This window comes from Orcinus orca, chromosome 21 (genome assembly GCF_937001465.1).
Source record: "Orcinus orca chromosome 21, mOrcOrc1.1, whole genome shotgun sequence".
NCBI lineage: Eukaryota > Metazoa > Chordata > Mammalia > Artiodactyla > Delphinidae > Orcinus > Orcinus orca.
Window position 1 is genome coordinate 21,133,588 of NC_064579.1, and position 14,473 is coordinate 21,148,060.

At 41.9% G+C, this 14,473-nt stretch overlaps 1 protein-coding gene across 5 annotated transcripts in view; it reads right to left on the minus strand.

The window, feature by feature from the left end:
* FAM149A (family with sequence similarity 149 member A) overlaps positions 1-14,473 on the minus strand; it is a 29,352-nt gene that overhangs the window by 8,574 nt on the left and 6,305 nt on the right. For 3 of the 5 annotated variants that reach the window (XR_004475423.2, XM_033400691.2, XM_033400692.2), the window contains exons 2-8: positions 9,850-9,960; positions 9,425-9,563; positions 6,832-6,974; positions 5,382-5,507; positions 4,547-4,717; positions 3,773-3,963; positions 2,553-2,707 (exon numbers count right to left, since the gene is read on the minus strand). Coding sequence is in view for 4 of the 5 variants with exons in the window: in XM_033400691.2 (XP_033256582.2) it covers positions 2,553-2,707; positions 3,773-3,963; positions 4,547-4,717; positions 5,382-5,507; positions 6,832-6,974; positions 9,425-9,563; positions 9,850-9,960 (1,036 nt within the window). In the remaining variant the exon portion in view is untranslated. Of the gene's footprint in view, positions 1-2,552; positions 2,708-3,772; positions 3,964-4,546; positions 4,718-5,381; positions 5,508-6,831; positions 6,975-9,424; positions 9,564-9,849; positions 9,961-13,870; positions 14,208-14,473 lie in introns of those variants that run through there. The other 2 variants (XM_033400693.2, XM_049704135.1) reach the window with 2 other exon arrangements.

Sequence of the window (14,473 nt, forward strand, 5' to 3'; positions counted from 1 at the left end):
CCCTAATCACATTTTCCTCATATTGAATATATATAGAAGTAAATGTTAGAGGAATAAAGTAAGACCTATTGTGATTATCACTAAAATGCTTTGACTATTTCAAAATAAACTCTACTAGTACTTTACTTTTAAACTTTGTTGCCCATTCACTTTCTTTTAACTTTTATCCAAATGCAAACAACAAAATAGCCGTAAAAAGCATTTTAAAAAACCATAAAAAACTGTAAACACAACAAAATATCTGTTAAAATAAATCCTTAGGTTTTAAAATCTCCGTATTTTTCAAGTGTATTTATATTGCCTGATAGTTAAATGTTCTCTTCTAGGTTGTCATCAACTGTTCCTTTATGTGATTCATACTTCAATATGAAAAGTGAGCAATACTGTTGAGCCTGTCAGAGCAGTTTAAAGAGACCAAAAAGTTCATTAAACTGGTAGCAATTCCAAAAGTTTCTTTTGAACAGCACGAACAAAGACTAATTGTAAGCCCTTAAACTAGAGGGTAAAACAACCCTATGAGATATTTCTGTTTCAATCCACTGCTCCGTGAACCTTGGGCCCTATTGCTCCTATGCTGGGTGCATATTTTCGTCTCTGCCTTGTCATCCTCCCTTTTCTTTTTCAGCTTAATAAATCTTGCCTGTCATTTAGGATTTAGTTCACGTATTACTCTACTTTGTGAGGGTATGCTACTTTCCCTCTGAGCCCCACAGCATTAATGAGCTAAAAGACATCTAATTATAATATAATAAAATATGATAATGATCTATAATTAGCATCTGATTATAATAATCAAAGCTAACACTTAGTCTGCTCTGTGCCACACACTGTACTAAATGTCTTATCTCCTTTAATTCTCATGGCTTCCTATTTCATAGATCCTGAAGATAATGGAACAGGCTTTGAAAGAAAGGGGCAGATTCAAGATCACAGAGTCAATAGCTTGTGACATTGGACTCCAAAGTTGTAGTCTATATCCAAAGCTCAAACTCTCATCCACTCTAAACATATCGTGTGTGTGTGTGTGTGTGTGTGTGTGTGTGTGTGTGTAGTATTGTTTGGTATGGCTTGACTCCCTCCAACTAACTTGTACGGACCAGGAATCCTGTCTTATCTTTTTTCTGCTTCCCCACAGCAGACGGGCTGAAACATAAAGTCCAAACTCCTTAGCACTCCTGAAGGTCTCCCATAAGCAAGCTCATCCTTTCCAGCCTCACCTTCCACGAGATCATTTTTTTTCTTTTTAATTATTTTATTTATTTTATGTTTGCCTGCGTTGGGTATTCGTTGCTGCGCATGGGGTTTCTCTAGTTGCAGCGAGGGGGGCTACTCTTCGTTGTGGTGCATGGCCTTCCCATTGTGGTGGCTTCTCTTGTTGCGGAGCACAGGCTCTAGGAGCACGGGCTTCAGTAGTTGTGGCTCACAGGCTCAGTAGTTGTGGCTCGCGAGCTCTAGAGCACAGGCTCAGTAGTTGTGGCGCATGGGCTTAGTTGCTCCATGGTGTGTGGGATCTTCCCGGACCAGGGCTCGAACCTGTGTCCCCTGCATTGGCAGGCGGATTCTTAACCACTGTGCCACCAAGGAAGCCCCTCCACTAGATCTTTGAATAGGGACACAATTCAAGAAAAATTTACTGAGTTCCCAGTATATACCTGTGTTAGGAGCTCTCACATATTTATATGGTTTTATCCTCACAACAATCCGTTTCACAACATATTATTACCCTCGTTCTATAAAGAAACTGAAGTTTAGACAAGTTAAACAACATGTCCAAGATAATTCCCCTCATAGGTCTCTTGATTCCAAACGCCCTGGTTTTGCCACAGTGACTCTGCTTGTCCCAGTATCTCATCCTCTAAGCCTCAGTCCAATCACTGTTCCCCTCCCTCAGTCCTCCATGTGGGTCTGAATTGACCCACTCAGAATTCCTATCCAGGAAAGCCTACCCATTTCTTCATGTTTCTGTTCAAATTTCACCTCCAACCAAAAAAGATAAAGCCTCACTCCAGGCAGAATAAATCATTTTCTCCCTGCTTCTCCTACAACTCTTTTGCACAACGCTCACAGAAGACTTTGCATCTGACCTGTATCATACTCTTCACTTTTACTAGGTCAGGGAATATGCTGTGTTCATCTCTACATCTCCTTAAAACACCTAATACAGTTCACTTAATACAAACTCAATTAATGTTGAATGAACCCAACGTATACTCATTGATTGAGTCTTTTATCACTTTGGTGGGAGGACAGGAGAACATCTGTAACCTTCAAATTGGTTAGAACGATTGGGGGAAAGCATTTTTTTTCTTCAAAAATATGGAAACAGCTCTACAGTTCAAAGCAGGTGGAAAGTCTCAAATCTGAGTGTCCCTACTCTATCAAAGAATCTGGTGATTCTATTCAACCCCATGAAATAATTATTTTTAAATTTTAGTCTTATTGGCCAACAGACCCAAATATCTTGATAACAGAATTTAATAGAATGGCACTCTTGACAAACTGAGGCCAGAGATATAAAGATTGAAGGAAAGAGAGAGTGGAAAAGCATCTACCTGAGGTGGGTTAAGATGAGAAGCCAGGGATACACTTCGAGTTTCAGAACTTCTGGACGGGGGAACACTGGACACATCAGCATTAATACAGGAAACGACCATAGGTGGAGATTTATTCTCAGCTACTTTCAATTTTTCTTTCTGTTTTTTTCCTTCTGTGCCAAAGAAAAATCAATATTATTAAGAAAAATACTATCAAATACATGTACTTAAAATCCCCTGTTCAAAGAGAATATCTGTTCTTGAGATACCATGAGTCTGCTGTGGCTGCTGAACCTTCCTATAGAGAGGACAGACCCCACAGAGCAATGGGCTCACACTTTCCAAGAGCATCTAATGAAATGACTGTCATTGCAGTGGTACATAGAAAAATCGGGATTATACACTGGGCCAAGGAGGATTCTTGGTACTTTATAATATCCCAATTAATCCCCTTGATTGGAAGAAGTAACATTTAATTAAGTAAATTTAATTAAGTAAAATTTAATTATTAATATTTAATGATTATTTCCCTATTATACAAATTGGTTAACACTAGTCACTACTGTCCACCACTGAAATTTCCATAATTTGTTTCTGCTCAGTTTCAAGTAGTTTAGAGAACATTTTATACAGGTAAATGAAGTGATTAATAAATTAGCTTTGTTTACATTTTATTTTATAAATAATGTCATCTATAGTTAAAAAACAATATCCCATTATTAGAGATTAGTTAGGTAATTTTTTTTTTTTTTTTTTGCGTTACGCGGGCCTCTCACTGTTGTGGCCTCTCCCGTTGCGGAGCACAGGCTCCAGATGCGCAGGCTTAGCGGCCATGGCACACGGGCCCAGCCACTCCGCGGCATGTGGGATCTTCCCGGACCGGGGCACGAACCCGTGTCCCCTGCATCGGCAGGCGGACTCTCAACCACTGCGTCACCAGGGAAGCCCCAGTTAGGTAATTTTTTTAAGCCAGAATTTAAAAAGTGACTTGTAGCTTCTTTCTTGTGTATTTCTGTGTTTTTTTCAGGAATGCCTCTACCTCATTTTTATAGCTCAAAAAACGAGAATGTCCTTTATGAAGTGATTAAAGCTCACTTGTGAATAAAGGCAGAAAACCCAACTTCCCTTCGCACCCCAGTCAGGTCCTAGATTTGGCCAAACTCGTGGGGCAGAAAGCTGAGGAACAGGAATTATTTTTTCTTTTCATTAGGTCAACTTATTAAGTACAAATTAAGTACCTGTGAGTGTAACTTCCCAGTTTTTTCTAGTCAGCTTTTCCAGTATTTCCACCACAGCTGTCCAGATGTGATCAAACACTTCTGCAGCCACCGCGTCTCTGACACAGTCATGTGGGGAAACAGGAGGAAGTCCGTGCTTATGCCACGTCCTGTGGTGCTGAGCTGGGTTTTGTTCAAGACAGTCCTCGTCACTAAGGACAAAACCCATTTTCATCACTAAAGTATCAAAGGTTGAAGTTCAAATAATGCCACCTATCTATCTATCCAACATGCACGCATATATATACATCGTACATATATAAATAAACCCAACATTCTTTTTTAAACAGCACTTTGCTATTTTTTAATGTATCAGCTTTCAATCAGGAGGCAAACGTTTATTATGCAATACTGATAGCTTTTGTCTAAGAACCAAATAGGCATTTAGTGCAAAGACTGGACTTTCCCCTTTGCCCCCATGGGTGGCCAGGTATAGGGCACCTGGAGCCCCGGGGGACAAAGGCCGCTAGTTGCCTTTCCACTTTCTACAACATGCTGAACACGATTCTTGTTTTCTGTCTGAGCCACGTTGTCAGTAAGAAAGGGAAACGCTGCTCCAGCATATCTACATCCTGCCAGGAATCTAAAAGCTTTGGGGAGCACGTTACTCTCAAAAGGATGGAAAATCTTTTGGATAAGTGAAAAATGCACAAAACACTAAATGAGCATATAATCAAAATACATGCCCAATAAATATTATTGTACTAAGTCAATATCAAATAAAATTCTATTTACTCTTCTTTTCTGTCAAAAGCGAAATACTCTTCAATCTTCCCATCCACATCATAAACCTCTTCTTCCAGGGATGAACATGCCGTGAGGTCCGCAATCCCTGTGCCAACAGGACCTGGCAGGGTGAGGGCTGAGAGTGCCGCCGGGACTATTTGAGAGCCAGAGATGCACAGCCTATGGGGAAAATCAGATTCTCCGTGAGGGTTTGCAGAACGTCAACAATACAATGTCTACATGATCGTGGTGGGTCTTTAAATTATCCATAAAGCCACAGAGTCCCAAATTTTAAAAATCACTAAATATTACATTTGACAAAAGTCATACACTTAAAAGCAACATTTTGGCTCAGACATCATTCAAATTTTTAAGGGCTTCTTAAAAGTCTAAATTATTCTACAAGCTTGTATCCTCTTTGCTGTAATGAAGGGATATCATGGCACAGTCCCGAATATGTGTGAATGGCATAGAGGGATTTACCAAAATCTGTTAGTGAGCAAAAGAAAACGGAATAGAGCTTTATTTATTCTGTTACTGCCCTGTGGCTTAGGATCCATCACAATAAAGCAGTTTTTGATTTTGCATCTAGGCTGCCTTTCAGAGTCTTTGAAACAGTTTAAAAGTTAACTCCCTTGATATTTGTATTACACACACACATACCATCACCATCATCAACTGCAAATCAGAAGCATCTTGGGTAAAAAAAAAAAAACCTGCCCTTCATTGAAATCAACAATCTTCCAAAGTGTTGGAGCCAAGGCTCATGGCTCAGATAGACACGAAAAAGTATAACTAAAATGCAATTTAAAATACTTTTCAAAAGTAACTTCTAGCAACGTACTCTCTGATGTTGCTGCTGGGTTCACAGTCGTCAGAGAAGGGTCTGTGGACGGCAGAAGCAGGTTTGCTGCCCTGAAAATGCTGGACCCCTTCATCAGTGGGCAGGACAAGCTGTCTTCCTAATACTCTGCAAGTGAAAAAAAAGGAAACTAATATTTTTGATTGGAAAGGGAAAGATGTTTTGCAATTTTAAAAGTTGGGTAATGGACTTCCCTATAGTATTTTGAAGGAGCGTGTATGAAGTGATAAGGTAGATATTAGTACGTGAGCAGTGTAACGGGATCACAGGAAAACCACAGGCTTTGAGGGAAGAGGACAGACAGTTCTTGCCATTGATGAAGGGACCTGAGGCAAAGTTTTCAGGCTCCCTGAGCCACTGATTTCATCAGTTCGATTTTGTATGCGAAGTAGAATAATAGTGCCCTTGTAGGACTAACGAGTAGCTGATAGATAATGTAACCAGATTCAGACAACTAGGGTAATGCTGGGCACACAGAAGCTCTCTACAAATGTTAACTGATATATACATAATGCAGAAAAATATGTAAATATATACACTAGGCTTAGAGTCCTTGTCATCTTTTCTTTTTTCTACCCTCTCCTCCTTCATTTTTATCTTAAGTATGTAAGACAACACTGAAAGAAACAGATCTGAGCTCCTGGATTTCAGGCAAGTGCATCATGATGCCTAGAAAAGTCCGTATCCATCATTAATGTCTAGTGCACACTAAGGCAGGGGCTTACAAAGGACTGGAGAGGAAAAATAAAAACCTATTTAGTCAAGATTTTTAAAAAGTTACTTAGTTGAGGTAACCAGAAAACCTGTCAACATTTGTACGAGTGTTCTAATTTATTCTCCCCAGATATAATATAGAGGAACTTCAGATAACTGACATGGATTATTTTTTTTCCCTCTAAGTAGGTTTGGCTGAGTAACTGAAGGAAGAACATCTTCCCTTTTTACTCATCTACATCTTTCATCTTTGATATAAAAAAAATAGATGATCCTTCCTACATAAGGAATCTTGGTGAGATGGTCAGATTCACCTATCCAATCACTCAGCAAATAATCACTCTGTTCACCTCCCCTGCCCAACCCCGCCCTGTGCACTGCTCTCAAGGGCAGATACATGTTGCTCACAGACTAGTGAGTGTGAAGGTAAAGGATAACTCCTGCCCTTCTTCCATTCTCGCATTTGTGATGCATGCAATGCCTTTCTGGGGATGAGCTACATTTGCTTCTCACAAATTAAAATGCACTTGAGTATCGGAATGTCTCCAGATTTCCTCAGACACCATTGCAAAGGCGTGATTTCTCAGTAAAGGACATGTGTTCCAGATACATATTTTGACAAGTGCTTTTACTAAAAATATACCCAACTTATTGAACAGGTCAAGAGTGAGCGGTTCCCAAACACATTCTGGAGAATTACTATGAACAATCCCCTTACCTCAGATGGAGGGACCTTCTTGCCCACTCACTGCATTCAGCCCGTAGATTCTGGGTCTGAGGGCTTACTTTCCCTTCAAATAACATTTCCTCGACCTCCCAGAATAACTGCTGTACTTTCTGTGCATTGGCTTTGTCAAACTCCTAAAATAGAAATGCACATTTAGTTACAAGACCAGAAGTTGTAAATACAGGCTTCAGAATCAATGATACTTACAAATTTATATAGGAGGGAGCCCTCCCAGACATACCAGGGCTCCAATTTTTACTCTTCTGAAAAATTACATCCCACTTTGAGACTCAGTTTCCTTAACTGTTAAATAGAGATAATTTCTAGTACTAGAAATTCTCATAACTAGAGTTATGAGACCTATTCAAGATTGTACATAGACATAGTTTCAGGTATGAACATACATATTGACACAGACATGGATAATGACAGACACACACACTATATATCTAAGCACTTACACATGCACACATATATGCACACAGACATGTGTCCCTCATGTAGCTGGGCATGAGACACCTAAGTACATCTGCAAATTACAAACTTTTTTTTCTAATGAAAAGGAAAATTATTTCGTAGAAAGGGCCATTCACTTTCTTTTAATCAAGGAAACAGAAAAAGAAACCCACCTTAGGTGTCCTAAGAGATGTGGTTATTAGGGCGGGGCCAGAGCATTCGTTTTTCTTGTGTGGCCTTAAGAGGTTCTTGGGCTATGGCCACAGTGAACGGTCAGTGAGAAAACCCTCCAGCCTTTCCATATATTCTCCATGATGGAGAAGTAACAGACCTATCGTCTCCACAGCCAGTGAGGAAAAAATGAACATAACTACAATTGGAAGAGCCAACACTGTACCGGGGGCTGCAGGGCGAGAGCCCTGTTCAGTTTTCTCCCCGGGGGTTGGGGGGTGGCAGATGAACCTGAAATCTAACCCACAACTCAGAGCGACCAAGTGCGTATTCAGCCTGACATACCTGATGCAAAATGGTCAATTTAGGTTGATTTTCACAGACTTTTCATAGATTTCCACAGCAAAAATTCGATATTTTCCATGTTACTTCTTCCCCCCAACTGATAACAAACTAGATTCCCAGACTGCAGGGGAGTTGAATTACCCCTTTTAAAATGAAAATAAGGAGAAAACTCAGAAGAGTATTTGCCTCCTACGAGGGGACTGGGTGGCTGGAGTGTGGAAGAGGGCTTATTTTCATTTTTCGGTCTTTTGTATTTTGTTGCTTTTGCAAATATTACCTATCAAAAAGTAAATGAATGTTTTTAGATTCAAAGCAAAATTTACTGTCTAGGGGCTGGAATAAATTCTACACATGGAAGGCATAAGACTCTCTATGGATAATTACCTGAAAATTTGTACCAAAGGAATCCCAGAATTTGGACCGTATTGCTTCATAAAGCAATGGTCCTCAGCCATCTTCCCGTCGGCACACTTTTGACCGAAGAGCCAGGGCGGCAGGTCGCGGGCGTGAGGGTGCGGGCTGTTCATCCCAAGTGACAGAGTCCCATCCTGTCTGAAAGGGCCTGACTCACAGCTGGCTCCCCTTCAGTCTCCCCCCGCAGCACGGCCCTCTCCCTCTGGCCCCTTGCACAATCGCTGCTACAAAACCATCCCTGGGGCTTCCCTGGTGGCGCAGTGGTTGAGAGTCCGCCTGCCGATGCGGGGGACACGGGTTCGTGCCCCGGTCTGGGAAGATCCCACATGCCGCAGAGCAGCTGGGCCCATGAGCCATGGCCGCTGAGCCTGCGCGTCCGGAGCCTGTGCTCCGCAGCGGGAGAGGCCACAGCAGTGAGAGGCCCGCGTAACGCAAAAAAAAAAAAAAAAAAACCATCCCTGGGAGCAGACCCCCGCGCGCCATGCGGGCAAGAGCGGCCTTTAAATAAGTAAATGAAAACCAGAACACAAACAAGAAAGAGGCAGGACTTAGAACATCCAAGGAGCTCCCCTGGGGACTCGTCCACAGCCACAGGGGCCTCACCAAAGCCTGTGTCTGCGAATTCTCACCGACTCTTGAGGGTATAAGAGGTCGGCCACCATGCAATCACAGAGATCTGAACATGAGCCTGGGCTGCAGACTTCAAGTCCCACCCGGCGGAGTCGCCCTAAAGGGTTACGGTTAACATCTTCCAGCTAGCGTTCAAAGTAAAACATCTGGCTTAGAATATTCAGGGGAAATTCCCTAATCATGGTGATTCTTCTTCTTTACGGCTTTTATTTTCCCCCAATTTTTCTCTTACTCAAGCCCCTAACTGTCAGTCTCTCCTGAATCTCCAGCCATAGGTATTATACAAGAAATCATATATAACAACCTGAGGGGGAGGGTTGGGAGGTGGAAAAAACAAAATTAACAACATCTAAGACTCTGGACTATGCGATTATGTGCAATTTTTACTTAGAGTTTCTGTAATTTCAGTTTTCATGTGTGACATGTAAGTGCTTTTATATTTATGTATATGTATGTGTGGACTAGGTAATGCTTTTAAAATTGGTAAAAAGATTTTTTTTTAAATAAGAAAGCAAGTCATCATTATAAGTTATAACCATGGGATTATCCAAAATTTTGTGAGACATACATCATCTCTCCAAGAGTAAATGGAGCTCCTCTCGGTTGATAAGCCTGTGGTTGAACTCTGTGTCCCAGACCCAGACCAGGAGTTGGGAGCTTCTGTGGGCATGGGGTTTCCATTTGATGAAAATGATGACACGGATTCACTGTAGGAAGAAATGTAACGTAAATAACATTTACTGAGAAGAGGTCATACTGGGAAGTGGCTTCACCTTGTGCCTACTTCCTCTTTCTTTATTTAAATATATTGGTTAATTTTCACAGTACACTGACTTTAAAAGATTTATACAGTGCAACATTTCAGTTGGCTAAAAATAAAACTGCTAATTTTACTTGTGGAAATTCATGGCCCATCAGTGACTTTCTTTCCCATATTCACTGTGGGCACATTTTCATTCTGCAATCAGACACATTTAACAGACTAATTCTTACCGGGTATATTTATCAATGGCTTTCTGTACATTTCTTGTAAAATGTGTAGGTAAAGGATCTTTGCTTTTCACAGGAAAACTCTGCTTTCCAGATCCTTCTGGCAGTCCTCTTCTGAAAAAATAAAATATGAAAAGTATCTGTAATGTAATAAGTGTATTCATTAAGACATTTAAAATTTCCTTTTGTAGAACGTTGCCCCTCTCCTCCTACCATGTCCCCCTAAACACACATGTGTGTGCACACACACACCCCACACACACCTCATGATACTGAGCCTAGTTCCCTACCATTTTTATTTTTCTTAGAATCAAGGTTGTTATTAACCTACATGAACTGTTATGTAAACTGGGAAAAAAACAACTTCTTGTGACTCAGCCAGACTGATAAAAGTTGCTCCAAACCTAGGTGGAGCCTCACTCCAAAACTCGGCAGTGGAAACATGAGCTAGATTTCAGGTCCCGCGTATCCCTTGACCAGGTGCCCTGGAGCTTGCAAAAGCCAACCAGCCTTGCACGAAAAAAACTCGATAATTCCTTATTAATTCCGAAATATATCAACTTTGTTTGAATCACTAAACACATAAAGAAATAAAAGAAATGACTGAAACACACAAACAATAACTCACTTTAGTTTGGCATTCTAGCTTGGTTTGTAGCCTGATTTGTAGAGAGTTTTAAAATATTAAGAGTAATGGAAAACTAAAACAGAAGAAATCTCTCAATTTTAAATAAGGCATTAAACCTGGCTTGTATAGCCCAGTTAGTGTTAATCATTAAAATGTCCTTTCATTGAACCTTTTAAAACATTTACTTCCCTCTAGTTAAATACCTTCCTAATGTTTAACAGTAAACAACTTCTGTTCTTTTATAGAAATAATATTTTCCCATACAAATAACTTATATTTTATATTAACTTAAGATATGATAGTCATTTGGGGAAAAAATGTCAACTTTCAATATTTCTAACAGGGACACCACTCATTTAAAAAGTTTGCTTTTGCTTTCAATTAAATGGTACCTAATTTTCATCATTTATATTTCTGTATGTAAATAGAGTTTTAAAAATATATTAATCAGAGAATCAGTTCTGTCCTTAGTTGTATACCTACAGTACTCTACAAAAAAGAGAATTTTTAAAACAAATTAATTACTATAAACAGAGGTGAGCGATCATATAGATATCTTTACAAGAGAGAATAACAGAATTATAGGATTTTTTTCCTCTCTTTATTGCTCAACAGTCATAAGTACACCAAACAATCCTGAGAATAAAGCTGTTAAAGAAAGGGTAGCAGAGAAAAGAACACAGGACAAGCTTTTATGCCAATAAATTGCTTTACCTCTAGCCCTATTCAGTCATTTCCACGTGACTCTATAACTCTAGATAAACATAAAAATGCTTATGACATAAAAGAGGCAATCAACAAAAAATTACATCAAATAGATCTGCTTTGAATGTTACAAACTATATACTGGTATATGAGTTAATTTGCTTGTTATTGAGAAAGAATTTTAAACCTCAAGGTGGTGAATTAGATAAAATACTGTTCTTTTGTAATATCCATAGAATAATAACATGGATTAGAATCTTGCTCTGCCACTGACAGGCTGTGTGCTTGAGAAGTTACTTCTCCAGTTGTTGTGAGACTTAAATTAGATGAAGTCTGTAAAGTGTTTACATAATCAAGCCGGGTAAATCAGGTTGCTTTCACTGCTATTATTGCTGGCATACGCCACACGATGAAAACACCATTTTCTTGGGTTTTTTTCACCTCTCCCGGCATTTCCTATCTCTCTTGGGACTTTAGTTTTTTATTGGGATGTTCCTGATACTTTATTAATGTCTTCTATCTGTAGCACTTAAAATACTGCCTGACACCTAGAGATGCTCTCTGTTTATTGGAAGAATCACTAGGCAAAGACTAAATTAGTACCTCAAACAAAGAGCGTGCTTTGGCCCTCTAATTACTCAGAATGTTCCTGCTTAATACAAAAGATGACATTGTGACTGGACATGAAAATATCCTCCACATCCAAGATATTGCCGGAGAATTTTTCATCCTTTATGAAGAAAGAAGATCCACAGCTCTTAGCGTAGCAGATATCTCCCAAAATGACTTTTTATGGAGTGTCTAATCCACTCACATCCACCTTTCTTTCTTTGAGCTTCTCCTCTGCCTTTTGTGCAACTTGAAAGCTAAATTCACTAATCAGACTCAGGCCAGTTTGTTTTGTTTTCAATGAACAATAATTTCTTCCTTCAGAAAATTCGCCATTTTCTAAGGGGGAAAAGGGGTGACTTTTCAAACTAAGAAGAAAGCTGTTTACAAAATGGAAGAAGGAATTCCTCTCTTGACATTGTAGCATATCCTTGCGCAGATCAGCATTCCTACGCACTTCAAGGTGTAGCTGAGGATAGGAGGTCTTCAAGACTCAGGGATGCTGGGTAGGGGACGGATTACCATAAAACAGATGCCTGAAAACACCAGCTGCCTCCACACCGTTTCTCCAGCTCTTTTCTCCTGGGCTCTTCCCTGCCTCCTCTCCTTCGAAGTCCCTATACTTCTGTGGAATGTCTTAAACGTCAGAGTTCAGCTTAATAACATATACGTTTGACCACAAAGTTCAGAGGAATTCTGAAGAGGAATTTGAGCCCAGTAAACTCAATGACTCTCCAAGGTCACAAAGCAGATAGGGCTGCAGCTGGTTCCAGGACCCAGGCCATCTGATCTCCATGTCTCTCCAGGAACCGCATTACTGACATTGTGAATGAAGAACAGAATGTATAGAACTTGCCTTTTTTCTTTTTACGTTTTGTTTTGAATCTTGTGGTTTCTCTGTCCTCTAACCATGCATTGTAGAGTTATTTCAGGCATAATATTGAACATCTTTAATTCCCTGTAACTATCAACTCATGTAATCTATAGAGTCTAGGAAAGTATACACAATTTACAGTATGTGTCTTATAAATATCTTAAAACTTGAAAGTGCTGGGATGTCTAATAAGCTTTTATTACATAATACGTAGACATAACAGTTTTACACTAGTTCCTGTCCATACGGCTTACATTTTAGAGATGATAAAATGCTGGTAGTCGGTATTAAAGGCTGTTCATTTCAGAACAGGATCTGGGTTTTAGGGTAGACTGAAGTGCAACCACCAAACTATATTGCACTAATTTGTTGGTGCATCAAAGTTAAATTAAAGCTCAGTCTCAATCTCCCCGAGTCACTCCATTCCAGTTGTCAAAGAAATTACTAGATTATCTACTTTTACTTTTTAAAAGTTGCCTCTTGATAGCCCACAAACCTCTGCCACTTTGCCCTATAGAAACTCAATTATTAGGGACTTCCCTGGTGGCGCAGTGGTTAAGAATCGATACCTGCCAGTACAGGGGACAAGGGTTCGAGCCCTGGTCTGGGAATAGCCCACATGCCGCGGAGCAACTAAGCCCGTGCACCACAACTACTGAGCCCGCATGACACAACTACTGAAGCCCACGTGCCTAGAGCCTGCGCTCCATAACAAGAGAAGCCACCGCAATGAGAAGCTTGCACACTGCACAGCCCCGAAGCAACTAGAGAAAGCCTGCGCAGCAATGAAAACCCAACGCATCCAAAAATAAGTAGATAAATAAATTTACTTTAAAAATGAAATTCAATTATTAAACAGTGATGGCAGCTTTCAAAATTTATATTTCTGCTTAAAAAGATTGTCTGAAATGAGTACTGCATTCTGAATGGGTTGGAACGCAGGATGGTAAGCCCTGACTTATACAAGCTCATTCTAGAAGCAACCGAGGCTCCCGGCTCTTGGGACTGAAGAGAAGTCATCTCAGACGCCACGAACGCTCCGGAGGGCCTGATGGCGTCAGCACGAGATTTCACGAATGGAGGCAGGGAAACAGACCAGATGGACTCTGATTTTGCAAGCAGATAAAAATCACGCTTGTGGCACAGAAAGGTGGCACGAAGGCAAGCTCATCCCCCCCCCTTCCCGCCCTTCCCAGATCAGGACTCACCCAATCACCATCAGCCCCAGGTCTGGGCTCGCGTCCCGCGGGCCAGGCCCAGAGCCCCTGGGCCTGGGCGCCGCCCGGCGCTGCCACCCCGAGCCGGCCCCCTGCAGGCGGCGCCCCCGCGCCCCCGGGGCCCGGGCTCCCCGGCCGCCCAGCCCTGCGCCCCGCCCGCTAGCCCTGCACGTGCGGCCGCGGCACCGCCGGGAACTGCGAGTCTCGAGCGGCGCGGCAAGGGGCGCTCCCAGCACGGGCTGCGCGGTCCATGGGCGTGGTGTTCTCCGCTCGCCCGGCGCTGCTTCCCCCGCCCCGGCTCCCTCGGCCCCGAAAGCGCCAGATTCCGGCGCGGCGCGGCGCGGCGCGGCGACGCCACGCCACGCCTCCCGGCCCACGCCCTTCCCTCCTCCTCCTCCGCTGGCCGCCGCGCCCCTCGCTGGGGTCGGGCTGGGCCAGTCGGCGGTTCCCCGCGGCGTCCCCTCTTCCGGAGCCTGCCGGCGCCCCCCACTCCCACCCGCCGCCCTCTGCCCTCGGTCCGCGTCCCACTCTCCCCGGATCCCGACCTCCGGAAAAGCACGCCGTGCCCCCTTCCCGTTGCCAGGGGCCACATTT